The sequence below is a fragment of the Eurosta solidaginis genome, chromosome 1 (genome assembly GCF_040869045.1).
Source record: "Eurosta solidaginis isolate ZX-2024a chromosome 1, ASM4086904v1, whole genome shotgun sequence".
Lineage (NCBI taxonomy): Eukaryota > Metazoa > Arthropoda > Insecta > Diptera > Tephritidae > Eurosta > Eurosta solidaginis.
The window spans coordinates 261949974-261964573 of NC_090319.1; the positions used below are offsets into that span (position 1 = coordinate 261949974).

Here is a 14600-nt window from a genome sequence, read left to right on the forward strand (position 1 = left end):
TGAGTACCAACCTCTCATTTATCTAGTGATGCACGAATCGACCAGCTCGTTTCACTTTATGGCGTATTGCGCTTAACTTTATAAAATTTGTTCCTTATACAATTACTCTTCTAGGTATTGAAATCGCTTTAGTTTTGCTCGCGAAGCTCAACTTCACACAATATGTGCTACAACTTTATTTATAGAGATAGATATTTAAAGATTCAACGAGCGAGTTTTTTGAAATATGCTTGCACTGATTTGTCTCTACTCGACAATCAAAACCAAACTTAATCCGCGGGCGGCTAAATATTTACTTTTGTTGTGTTCACGCGCGTTTGGCGATGCGTTTTCAGAAAAAAGGTATAATGATTATGTTACAAACTCAGGAAGAGTCAGAGAGTTTGATTTGCATACAAAGGCGACTTTTTCACAATATCATAAAAAATTAGGAAACCGCGAAGCTTCTTCAAAATTATAATAATTTTTTTTGCAGCACAGGAAAAAAAACAGGATTTTTGATTTCTGCACAAATGACAATAATTTCAATACCCAAAAGGTGGTGGTTTTCTGACAGGTGGCGATCATGCCAGATCGCCATCCTGTACTTGCGGCGAATTCGATTGGGTGGATTTTGCGCGGTGGAGGCTGCCACACGGACATGAGGATTCCCAATAGGGAATTTAAGGGTAAATGCCATGCATTGATTTTGGGGGTTATTCAATATAATATAATTCAATATAGTCGAATACAATACAAGAGACGGGATGTATATAAATTCATAGATATACATATAGAAAAGGAGAGGGATGGGACGGGTGACAGCCTACACCGCGTAAACAGCCGTTTTTTAGTATTTCTCTCTGACGAACCATCTGCCTTTTAGTTTTGTTTCCTTTGTCACTTTACATTTTAATTTGCTCTTGCTCCCATTGCTTCTGTTCTTTTTCATCTTACTTGTTTCGCTTTCACTTGGCCTCTGCCTCGTCATCCATCGCTCTTTCTTTCTGTCTATCCGCTTTTCCCCCGTCTCTTTCTTTTCATCGTCCTTTTAGTTTTCACTTCTTTTCTGCTTTGTTCATTCTAAATTTAATTCTTTCACTTCATTCTCTTTCTCTTCATATTGAGTTCCGGTTTCCCTCCCCGCTTTTTTTAACCGAAATTCCCTTTCCTTTTGATTCCTTTTCCACTCCGTAACCGTTTTACTTTTCCACCCTTTTCCTTGTTTTTCATTCATTTTCATTATCCTGTCACCCTTGACTTCTGCTCCGCTCTAATTTTTTTACCTTTTCCTTCTTCTTTCTCTTCTTGTTATTATTGGTCTCCGTCTCCCACTCTCTCCTTGCCTCTCCCACTATTACTTCCCTAACCGCTCTCCTACCTCTTCCTATATGTTTTCCCTCTCTTCTCTCTGGCTTTTACTTTTTATCTGGTTTTTCCTTTCTATCTTTACTTTTTCATTTAATTTTTCCTATCTTATATGATAAATTTGTAACGCACTAAGCTTCAAAACTACTCGATATAAAATATATGTACGTATGTATTTACAAAAATACTCACTTGTCGGCGAAGTTGCCGGACCACTATTCACAGAGCCTCCCGGTCCGGGTAGGCGACATGTCGAGCCAGTATAACCCACATGACAATGACAATTGCCAAGACTATTACACACACCATTACCATTACAATTATCTGGACATTCTCTGCCAAAGCCTGCAGCACGTACGCGTTCTATTGTCAAACACTTTTGGTCAACGCACATTTTACCCTCACCACACTTGGCGCCATTTGGCGAAAGCCCCGGATCCGTGCTTTGCAAACCCAAATCAACTAGCGCCGTGCGACATGGCACTATATTGCCATCATGATTAATGAATGAATGCGAAAGTACTGCTGCCGATTCCATACCAAATTCGAGACGTTCATTCAAATGTCTACAATGCAACATACCACATTTAACATGTTCCTTTTCGCATGGTATAAATGTGCTATTGATACGATCGTAACCGCAATTGCCACCACGTTTACCCTCCGTATTCTTCCAATAACAATGTTCAGAAGTTTCACCAGTCGGTCCCCATAGTATGCGACATTGCAGCGTATGCGAACGACAATTGCCTTGAAAGCAAAAAGCTTGGCCCTTATCGCATTCTTCTGTGTCACGTTTGAATACATCTGCTGGACAGTATTCCGATTCACCGGTGCAATATTCTGGTAAATCACATTCATTCTCAGCTACACGACACGCTTGCCCAGCCGCTTTCGGACGACACGTACTGAAATCACAGCATTCACCGGTGGCGCATGATGCATTCGTATGCAACATGCAGGTATGTGGATCACAGCAAGTATTTTCACAATAATTTGGCAAACCACAGTCACATTGTTCGCCGGGTTCAACGAACCCATTGCCACATTGTGGTGATTCGAAGAGTTTGGTGGGTTTGTTGCGTAGGCAATAGTTCATGCCACGTGAGAAGGCTATATTTAATTGATCAATACTGCAACTGCTCCAATGCACCGGCACTACCGAGGTGGATGATGCGGACATTATGCACTTTTCATCTTGACATTTGCATTCGGAGGAGTCGTGTTCCATGCCAAAGTTGTGTCCCATTTCGTGTGCCATTGTTGTTGCAACAACGGCTACAATTTGACTGTGTTCATTCGAAACGCCACCAGAGTATTCGTGTGTGCAAATGGGTCCTTTGAGAGCTTTGCCTGCAAACGACAAAAAATGCGTACGTTTAGTAGGACAACTGCGTATAAATAGATTGAAGATTATTTTGTCAATAGGTACTTACCAACAACGCCACCACTAAATTGCTCTTTGGTCAGCAATTGTGCATTGTCATTGGGATGATCGAGCACCAATTTTGAGCGCCGATAATTCAAGAAGTTGCGCAGCGTTAAGTCACCATCGGTGGAAAACTCGATTTCGTTGTACTCATTCCATATGACGACGCCTACCAAAGCGACAAAGATGTTCAATGGCACATAGAGCTGAGGATAGAGAAGAAAGAAGTGAAGATTGATTATTAGGTTTAAAACCCTGATGTGATTTTGATGCCCATTTTATTGGATGGTGATTCTTAAAATATGGTCCATATAAACAAACCCAAAGATATATATAATTATAATTCGTCATTTATTCCGAAATATTTTTGAAAGTATCCTGAAGTTAATATTTCTATGAACCCGAAAAAGTTCCTAATTGGTCTCTAAATTATACCGCAATATCACAGAAATAATCCCGAAATGATAACGAAACCTATTTGAAATCATCCCGAAATAGTCTCGGAAAGCTTCCAAAGTCATTTCCTAAATGTTACAGATAGTATGGAAATGGTCCGAAAATAGTTTTGATATAATCCTTAAACACTTCCGAATTTCGCAGGGTAGTATTCCCTCTTCCATTTTTTCTGGTCCTTCTCTTTATTTTTTCCCCTTTCCTGTCATCTTTTTTTTTCTCATCATCTCGCTTTCCACCTGGACCTAAGCCTCCCAACCGAATTTTTGCCCCGCTTCACGCTTTTCGTTTTCCTTCCGCCTTCCTTTGCCTTATTTTACCCCTCTTCCAGTTCCCTACCCTATTCTTTAAGTTTAATTTTATTTTTACTACTCTGGCACTCCTTAATCTTTTCCTCCCTCTTCACCTTGCAGTATTCCCATTTTTTGCTTCCTGAATCCGACTCCCTCTCTTACTATACCTTGCATGTTTTTGTCTTTTTTCCTATTCTACTCATTATAGGGTCACTATGCTAATAATTCGGTATCTCCTCTTCTACTAGTACTGAACTATAGTATTCCAAAAGATGTCTGTTTTCCTTCGCCCCATTTCCCTACATCTTCCTTTCATTTGTCTCTCTCTCCGTATCCACGGACTTGCTCTCTCTTCCTCTGTAGCTTTATCTCCTTCTTCTCTTTATTCCTCTCCATTTTCCTCTCCAGCTCTCATCTCGAATCAGATAGACTTCTTATAGAAAACTTCGCGAAAAAAGTATTCTTTCAGAAAATCTAAATAATCGAACACTAGTTAAGATCTGGAGCTGATCGTCCTTTGCCGGAACGAACAATTGATTACCTTCCTCATATGCGCCAATGTTATTTTAAGGTTTCAAAAACAAAACAAAATGAAATTTCTCAAAACCTTTTCTCGCTAGACAGCGGAGGTTTTTCTTAATAGAAAAAACTTGGAAGGAAGGTATTGAACAAGTAATCCGCTGGGGTGCATAACAACCAATTTTTAATTTCAAGGTATGCCATATGCAGGTCTGGATAGCATGTCCGCTTCTTCTATTTGTCCGAACACCGATTTCTCTTATTCATAAGACCTACCGTCGTCGTCTGCGCCTACCTATAGATCATGGTGTAGTACTTTGGGAAAAAACCAACCGAGATATCAAGAGCGCAGTTTTTATTCCTTTGCTCGCTCCAAAGTAGCTTCTTGCAGGAATCCGTAAAGAGTTATCTGGGTGTGGACACTGTCGCAGAGGTAGACTATAAAATCCGAGTAGCAGTAGCACCATGGCGAGCAGTTTGATTAAAACTCGTTGTAAGTGGACTACGGTGAAGCGCACTAAAGAATTTGTACTATAACGATTTTTAGTGGTAAATATTCGAAGAACCTATTTCAGTTTTATCTTAGCTCATAAGCGATATATGGAAATGTTCTTTATCTAACTTACCGCATTAATAATGTTTGCTAGATCTTTGCAATGTTGATGCACTTTTCGCGGACTTTCACCAAATGATTTATAAACTTTATTATCGACAACAATAACTAATTCCACATAGGAAGAATGCTTATTGGCATTGTAGGGGCCACGTATCACATCATTATTTTCATAGGATCTTTTATACTGAAAGTTAAGAATAAGAAGTTGTAAACTTTTGTATATAAATTTGCAGTTAGTAAATTACCCTTAATATTCGATTGAATTCTGAACCATCAATTTGGTTTGGTACTTGCGCAAATTCTCCATTTTCACTCAACAAACTCTTAGCCTTCATTTCGTGAGCGTGATTGTGTTCAGTGTTGCTATAGCCACAAGTGGCATTTTTATTTAATAAATCATCATATCTGTAAAATATAATTAAAATAATAATATCTTTTATAAATTCAGCGCAATAAATTAGAGTTTGTGAAGCAGTTTCTGCCATCTCTTGGCATATTAGGTGGAACATAAAATGCGCACGGAAGATGGCACAAGAATGAAAAGGGTTTGCTCCACACCAATACTTATTGACAAAGGATGACAAAAAGTCGTGCCAATTTTTTGAATTAGAAAACTCTGACTTGATGTACACCAGCGAACACGAAAATAGCAGTAGCAATTTTAACCTAATTTTATCAATTTTTTTTTTTTTTTTTGATTTCGATAATTTAAGAAAAAAATCGATTAATTTTTTAACTGAAACCATGTGAACCAATCTCAAAACCGTTTTCCAAAAAATTCGAAAATTGTAGAAAATTTTACGAAAATTTCAAACTTTTCGTTAAGTGCTATCTGAATTTTTAACGATGATGCAGTTGAAGGTTTTGGGTAGTGTTACCAATGTGGATGGTCCTTTGCCGAATATAGATCCGGTATGTTCCGGTAACAAGCACCATTAAGGTACTAGCCGGTAATCTCGAGAACGATTTAATATAATCACATTGAATCTTCCTGGCCTTGCGCCCCCACAACCTAATTCCATGAGGTGCTTGGAGTCACAGGAGCCTCGCCTGCTGAAAATGTGTCAATATTCATATTTGTAACAGGATTCACTTTGCGTAGGTGAGGTTGACAATTGGGTTGCGGAAGCAGTGAATTGCGCTTATCAATCCCCTGAATCTCTCGAGGATGTAGTCTTGAAGACCATTCAATTTTAGTTAACAAAGAACGAGTTACAATCTTAATTCCTATCATATATGTAATACTACTATATTGCTACAAAAAGATAGGTACATTCCCAAACATCAGAGTGCCGATATATTGCTTTTTAAACGTTTTTGTTTTTGTATTCCATGATCGAATGTACCTGAATTAAAATTTTTTCTTGTCACACTTATGCTGCTACAATCACAAAAATTTTATAGGCTGTCTTGTTTTGATTTCGAATTCAAAACACATTGCGAGCATTTTCTATTAGCAATATAGGAGTATTACATACATACATATATGATTCCTATTGATTTAAAAAATTTGTTTCAGAAAGTTGTTATAGATTTTCTTCTATGAAAAAAATAATTTTGCATGGAAGAAAATATAAGACAACCTCGGAAAAACACTTCCAAAGGCAATACAAATTTTGAGAGACCTATAACTTATACTTTACTGGACTGGGCTACAAAACTTGATACTTAAAAAACTTCAAAAAACCCCAAATAAAAAATCGAAATTTTCGTAAAATGTTCTCGAATTGTTTTCGGAAACGTTTTTGAAAAGTTTTTGCATAGTTTCAGTTACAAAATTCGTTAAAAGTTTTTCTTAAATTATCAAAAAAAAAACATTTTTTTTTTTATTTACCGAATCTTGATAAAATCTGCCATTGCTGCTGGCGGCCACCGTGGTGTGATGGTAGCGTGCTCCGCCTATCACACCGTATGCCCTGGGTTCAACTCCCGGGCAAAGCAACATCAAAATTTTAGAAATAAGGTTTTTCAATTAGAAGAAAATTTGTCTAAGCGGGGTCGCCCCTCGGCAGTGTTTGGCAAGCGCTCCGGGTGTATTTCTGCCATGAAAAGCTCTCAGTGAAAACTCATCTGCCTTGCAGATGCCGTTCGGAGTCGGCATAAAACATGTAGGTCCCGTCCGGCCAATTTGTAGGGAAAATCAAGAGGAGCACGACGCAAATTGGCAGAGAAGCTCGGCCTTAGATCTCTTCGGAGGTTATCGCGCCTTACATTTATTTATTTTTTTTTAATTCAAAAAAAAAAAAAAAATTCAAAAATCATTAAAAAAATTTTAATAAACCATTTGTGCAAAAAACATTCTTTCCCTCAGCGGAAGTTTGAACGGAAGAAAAAACAGGAAATAACACTAAACATCATAATTTATATGCAAACACGTAACCTTGCAAGTTACACATAAGGCAAATATACATACATTTGTATATGCCAAAAAAAAAAAAGATCAACAAGCTTTGGCCATTGCGTTGACGGTAATCGTCAAAGAGGCTAAAACCGCGCCGACTTGTTGGCAGATATGTACTGACCAAATATTGACATTAAACGTAAATAGCCGCACATAGCAGTGAGTTTGCCCCGTGGGCAGTCAATAAACTTGATGGCTTACGAATTTTAATCAGGTAGTCCAAGTATGAGAACAACGTTGATAGAAAGTTCAATGTGCAAAAATACATCAAAAAAGAAAAATGATGAAATCGCTAAAAACCCAATATTTAAATTATTTTTGAAATTTTTGTTAAGAATGCTTTTCATCTTAAAAACAAAAAACTGATTTAAATTTTAATATACACTTTAATAAGATTTATTGTAGACGAAGAAAATTTCTTAATTTAAAAATTCAAACACTAAAAATCCGATCCCATTTAGCATTGTTAACTTCCAGGCAAGGCTCAACGGAAAACTTCAAAATATGTATTTCACTTTTTATGGCTTTCGGTCATACAGAATTTCAGAAAAGATAATGAATTTCCGTTGCGTTGAAAAAAAAAACTGTGAATAGTCAAAAATAAATAACATGTTCTTTACTTACCGAAATAAAAAATGCTCGTCCTGCAAGCGCCCATCACTGCCTGAGTGTATGAAATATGTATTAGTACCATCGAAAACCATACCATTCACACCGCCAGCACCATTACATGTGGATATGGCAACATTTGAATGTGGTTTGCCACGAATTATGCCCTGAATAACAAGTGAGATGGAAATTTTAGTAAAATAAAAATTGTAAAAATATAGCAAATTAATGCAAATGCGAGATTATAGTCAATGTTGGAGCTCAGAAGAGGACGTTATATAGAGAGATTTGCACGAAAAATCGCACTGAAGATGGAACAATGTCTAAAGTGGTTTATTTACAAATCAAATAAGACAAAGGATGTCACAAAGTCGTTCCAATATCCATCAATTAGCCACACAGTCGGTAAATCAAAAAAACAAAATGAATTATAAGTCATAATCTCGACGTTCGTTTTTGGCAGAAAAACGAGCCATCTAGAATCTCATCATTATTATAATATCGAATATTTTGACAGTTTCTGATTTATTGCTTGAGTGAAATTGCTTTTCGATACGAGATCGTATAGCGCGATACTCTAATTTAATGCTCTAAACTTGAGTTTGAATTTTTTAAATTTGAGTTATCATTTTCTGAATTTGAACTGTAATCTTCAGAGTTTGAGGTGCAATTTTCTGAACTTGAGTTGTAAATGAGCACTTGAATTGTATTTTTTTCAACTTGGGCGGCCAATTTCTGAATTTCAGCTGAAATTTTTTCTATTTCAATAAAAATTTTTGAACTTAAATTGTAAATTTCTGAATTCAAATTGAAGTTCTGAGCATGAATTGTAATTTGAATGAAATATAATTTTCTGAATTTGAGTTACAATTTTTTAAACTTGAGTCATAATTTTCTGAACTTGAATCGTTATATCTGACCTTGAATTGTAATTTTCTGAAACAGAGCCTCGGTTGTAGTTTTCTGAAATTGAGTTGCAATTTTCTGAACTTGACTTGTAACTGTGCAAATCTGAATCGTAATTTTTTGAACTTGAATCTAAAATTTTCTGAATTTGAATTGCAATTTTCTGAACTTAAATTAAAATTTTCTTGAAATGCAGTTTTCAGAATTTAAAGGTAAATTCTTAGCGCGAATCACAGTTTTTTGAATAATAATCATAACTTTCCAAAATAAAACTGGATTTTGAACTTGAATTGTAATCTATCGAGATTGAAATAAAAATTGTGTTCTTAAATTAAAATTTGTTGAACAAAAATTATACATTTCTGATTTTAAACGGAGTTTTTGAACTTCAATCACACCCATCTGGATTTAGAAGAATAATTTGAACTTCAAATCTAATTTCTTGAATTGGAATTCCGACTGCTCAGTGGAATGTTACCCTAGTTCAGCTGCCAGTTCAAAGAGGTTCTATTTAACAATATTTTGCAAACACTGAAATTTGCTTCAAAAGCGTCCCATTATAGAGTTCAGCTGAATGAGGCCTTAAATTCAGAATTCTTTCATAAAACCGCCATCTCGTGTTAGGCTCAGAAAGGTGATTTTTGAATAAAGTTGCGAAGTGGAGCGTTCCTCAAAAAATTGTGAAATGGCGTTTTTCAAATGTTTCCTGGGATAAAGCGTTTTCGAAACAAGGGCCAAAAGAGGAAATATTCTACCTAGCAATTGATTTATGGCTACAACTTATTAAATTTCTGAAAAGTAGTAGATAAATTGGAAAGTGTTTTGTACTTCTTTTTAGGAAAGATTTGAGAGTAAAAAATTAAACAAACTTTTGTTAGTCCCTTCCTTAGTTTCCAAGATCTTGCAATTCTTCATTGGTGCATACATAGTTTTATCACAAAAATCACATGTGGTTTCGACTCACCTGGTAATGGCACAATTCCATTTCAGTCTTTGTGAAATTTTTTATAACACGCCCCTCTGGCGAATTCGAATTTTGATAGCGTAGAAAATGCTCAGCTGGCAACAACTCATCGTTACGGTGCAGGTCAATAAGGACACGTTGACCTTCGTGCTGATATGTGAATGTTATGTGTGGAACGTGTTGGCCATCCTAGAATTTGAAAAATAATGAAAATATACGTACATACTCTGTATGTATACAGTACCGAACCGAGAAATAGTAGTTGATATTTTTAACAAATTTCGTCAAATAATTTAAATTTTTCCTTATACTTGATTATTTAATAAAAACTTCTTTGAATTTTGCGACTGAAAATATGTAAATCTCGAATTTTTTAATTTGGAGTTCTCCGAATTTTCTTGAGTATGCTGTGTTGTAGCCAAATCAATTCTAGTCCAATAAAATACAAGTTATAGGCCTCAGAAAACTCACACCGATTTTTGACAATTCATTTTTCGTAGGGGATTTTAGATTTTTCTCCATACTCTCTCCCTTCGGGAAAAAACTGTCAAAAATAAATGCGTCTTTTGATAGACTTATAACTTGTACTTTGTTAGACTAACATTGATTGGGCTACAAAACTACGTACTCAAATAAAATTCAGAGAACCCTAATTAAAAGGTTCTTGTAAAACTTTTCCAGTTTTGGATTTTTTTCGAAAAAGTTTAGACTGGTTTGAAATTAAAAAAAAAAAATTGCCAATGCCATTTTTTGTCTGCTTTTGTATAAATATTTGCTTGTAAGCATTTTTGTAAATTATATTAAATTGGTGATTCGAATTAAGATAGCTTTTCCTATCTTTCATTACGAAATTCCCGAGTGAACTCAACGCGTATTTCTCTACATCCCCTAATAACATTTAACTCGATAAACATTCAAACATAGAATGAAGGCAGCTATAACGCAATCCTCTTAGTTAACTATTAAATGGCCACCAATTACAACGTTAACATTTTTCCGTCGGTAGATCATAATTCCGCAGACAAATTTAATTTTAACATGCAAATTATGGGCGTATTTTTAATATTCGGCTTGTAGCGCACGAGTGCTGCCAATTTAATGGCAAGGTTGTCTATTTGCGTAACCAAATGTAGTAGAGTATGAAATGTGCGTTAGCCACGGACATGCACTCGTGACAATCTGCCATCAGGTGGGAAAATCTACCATCAGATTAGAAATCGCTTATGCAGAAAAGCTAATTGGCATCCCTTTTTAATTATTAGCTTTATAGGAGATTTGTCATAACCCTTTACAGTTTTTACAGTTGATTGTTGCCATGAGCTGAAAGGTCATTACGTAACTTCCATATACGGTAAGGAAAAGTTTTGTATTAATCTTTAACTTATTTATTCTCCCACGCATTTCTTAGGAGTTTCCATTTATAAAACTTCGTGAATCGAAAAGGTGCTTAGATAGGTAAAATATTGGCAATTTACTACAACCCATCTAAGTCAAAAACACGGCAATGTTCGTACGAAATAAAGGAACCTATTCCTTTATTCCACTGTGGTGTGATGGTAGCGTGCTCCGCCTACCACACCGTATGCCCTGGGTTCGCACCCCGGCCAAAGCAACATGAAAATTTTAGAAATAAGGTTTTTCAATTAGAAGCAAATTTTTCTAAGCGGGTTCGCCCCTCGGCAGTGTTTGGCAAGCGCTCCGAGTGTATTTCTGCCACGAAAAGCTCTCAGTGAAAAGTCATCTGCCTCGCAGATGCCGTTCGGAGTCGGCATAAAACATGTAGGTCCCGTCCGGCTAATTTGTAGGGAAAATCAAGAGGAGCACGACGCAAATTGGAAGAGAGCTCGGCCTTAGATCTCTTTGGAGGCTATCGCGCCTTACATTTATTTTTATTTTTTATTTTTTATTCCTTTAAAATACTTAGCCGGATCTTAGACTAACACGTTTATTTCATTTCTCTCTATTTTCTTAGTTATCAGCTTACCTTTGCGTCCAATGTACTTTGTAGCGCTTGTTTATGTCGCCCATGTAGTATTTCAGGTCGTATCACGATATGGCTTGAAAACTCATTAAGGGCAGGAAAAAAATTACCAGTCTGTGGATAAGTTGAATGTGCTGAAAAGATAAAAAATAAAAAACAAAGAAAAATTAGTTAAGTTGATTAAGTAATGGAATATATGTGATGGAATGGAAGAGAAGTAATATTTGGATAAATTCAAAATACTGGAACTGTAATATGGAATATAGACACGGTTTGGTTTGAAAAGGATTTAAATTCAAATTTATGTTACATTCTTCTTTTCTATCGTTTTCTATTAGCCTTATTAATATAATAAAATAATTTAAAACAAGTAAGAACGGGACTGTATTCGGCTGTGCCGAAGACTTCATACCTTTCATGAATGGGGCTGAACAATAATCTTATCCCGTTCGTAATCTCCGAATAATCGGATGTATAAGATAAGAAATATATAGTGAACAGATCTACATACCTAAATTTTTAAAATAAATATAAAATAAAAAATTGGTAAGTAATTTTTGTGAGGATGCAAAGTTTCAGGTTTTTTGTGGTCTGCGTGTAAAAACTATGACTACGAATCACGTATTTCAACAATATATGACGTAAACGCAACTATTTGATGAAATTTGATGAATTTTGAAGCTTCTAGCCGTAAAAAAGGGGCAAAAATTACAGTTTATATGGGGTATATAATATATATACCACCGATCTCTATGATTTTTTCAGACAACAGTATATGCTATATACGTAAGCATTTGGCGAAATTTGAAGCTTCTAGCTGTTAAAATGGGGAAGAAATTGTGCAAAGTTTCTTATCTGAACAATCGGTTGTATGAGATATATACTATATATACCACCGGTCTCTATGATTTTTTCAGACATCAATATATGCTATACACGTAAGCATTTGGTGAAATTTGAAGCTTCTAGCCGTAAAAAAGGGGCAAAAATTACAGTTTATATGGGGTATATAATATATATACCACCGATCTCTATGATTTTTTCAGACAACATTATATGCTATATACGTAAGCATTTGGCGAAATTTGAAGCTTCTAGCTGTTAAAATGAGGAAGAAATTGTGCAAAGTTTCTTATCTGAACAATCGGTTGTATGAGATATATACTATATATACCACCGGTCTCTATGATTTTTTCAGACATCAATATATGCTATACACGTAAGCATTTGGTGAAATTTGAAGCTTCTAGCTGTTAAAATGGGGCTAAAATTGCGAAAATATATATATATATACTATATATACCACCGATCTTTATAATTTTTTCAGACAACAATATGTGCTATACACGTAAGCATTCGTTGAAATTTGAAGCCTCTAGCTCTTAAAATACGGCAGTAATTACGAAAAGTTTCTTATCTGAACAATCGGTTGTGGGGGATATATACTATATATACGACCGATCTCATCAATTTTTTCAGGCAACAATATGTGCAATATACAAAATTATATCGAGAATTTTGAAGCTTCAATCTGTTAAATTGAGTAAGACGAAATTAATATACCATTTCATTTTCATGAAAGGTATAAAAAATGTTTAAGTTAAACGGTTTTATTGACAATACTTACATGAAGTAATAATAATATTAAAAGCTAGATAATAATTAGGTAGGTCCTAGGTACTAGTCATCACACTCCTCATCAATCTAGGGCGTTGATCAGATAATTAAATAAAAGCGTTGGGCGCGTCAAATTTCTAATAATGTGAGGCGTAGCATAACATTATTGAGATTCAGTTGGTCTTATATATGACTATCAATAGAAATTTGACGCGTCCAACGCTTTTATTTAATTGTCTGAGCAATGCCCTATATTGATGAGGAGTGTGATGACTAGTACCTAGGACCTATCTAATTATTATCTATCTTTTAATATTATTATTACTCTATGTAAGTATTGTTTTCAATAAAACCGTTTAACTATAAATTTTTTTTTAATTACTTTATTTTCAAGTTTTTAGTCTTTATTTAATTGCCTATTATTTCTCATTCTATTTAGTTCATTTAGTGACTCATTACAACAAGGAGTATTTCCTGACAATTTATTACAACCTAAGTCTTCAATACATAATCCTTTCAAAGACTTTACTCGACTCTGCGCCACGTATGCTTGTACCTCATCCGACTCCAAAATATTTTGATGTCACTTCTACCGGACTGTATGTCATATTTGTTCCAAATATGAGCCAAATCAGGTATCATATGTCGCTTTCTATTCATGTATGTATTATGTGTTCCAAATATGGACCAAATCGGACCAAAAATACGATTTTTTTAAATATTTCGATCCATGCGCCACCTATCGGAGTTTTTTATTATTATTGCATTGTCATCGGGTTCTTAACTATATCCCAAGTTTCAAGCTTGTAGCTTATCGGGAAGTTACTTAAATTTCAATTACAAAATTCGTTCCAGCCAGCCAGCCAGCCTGTCAAGTCAAGCTAAATAAAACCATTTAAAAATGTACATCATGGGCATTTATGTATATATTTTTATTTACGCGTGCGGTGGGACCCAGCAAGCAGACCTGCCTACCACTGCTCCTCACCAAATCAGGCAGTATCGTTTTATATCCCAGTTTGATGATTGCGTTTCCAAATGACGTTTGAGATTTTTCCTCCAGCGAGTTAGGGGGCTTAGAATATATCCGCGGCAGATAAGCGATTCAAGAGGTTGTGTAGCGCAATGTATAGCTTCTACTACCCAATTTTCAACCTCCCCTACCCGTAACGAATCCTGTTTCTTTAGCAGCCGAGGCTCTGGCGACCCCAAGTTCCTCATGAAAGTATTGGGTGAGGGGCAGCCAATATATGTAGTAAACAAGCTCAGAAGTAGCTAAAGCCGTCAAACCGTCGCTTACTAAAGGTCATCATTTGGGAACTTTCCCGAAATGACGATTTTGCCATCCTTTTGAAACATTTTGTTCTCAGCATGATAGAAAACCTTTTTTTGGTTTTATTTATGTATAGCTACCGTAACTACCCATACTGTATACTAGGAATGATGTATGATTTCAATCTTGATG

General features: G+C 35.6%; 1 protein-coding gene across 1 annotated transcript in view; it reads right to left on the bottom strand.

Annotated features, from left to right (window-relative positions):
- Meltrin (meltrin) overlaps positions 1-14600 on the bottom strand; it is a 251594-nt gene that overhangs the window by 14059 nt on the left and 222935 nt on the right. Inside the window, exons 3-9 of the mRNA XM_067760626.1 lie at positions 11522-11652; positions 9538-9726; positions 7683-7834; positions 4903-5062; positions 4668-4841; positions 2784-2982; positions 1540-2700 (exon numbers count right to left, since the gene is read on the bottom strand). Of these exons, the coding sequence (XP_067616727.1) occupies positions 1540-2700; positions 2784-2982; positions 4668-4841; positions 4903-5062; positions 7683-7834; positions 9538-9726; positions 11522-11652 (2166 nt within the window). The remainder of the gene's footprint in view (positions 1-1539; positions 2701-2783; positions 2983-4667; positions 4842-4902; positions 5063-7682; positions 7835-9537; positions 9727-11521; positions 11653-14600) is intronic.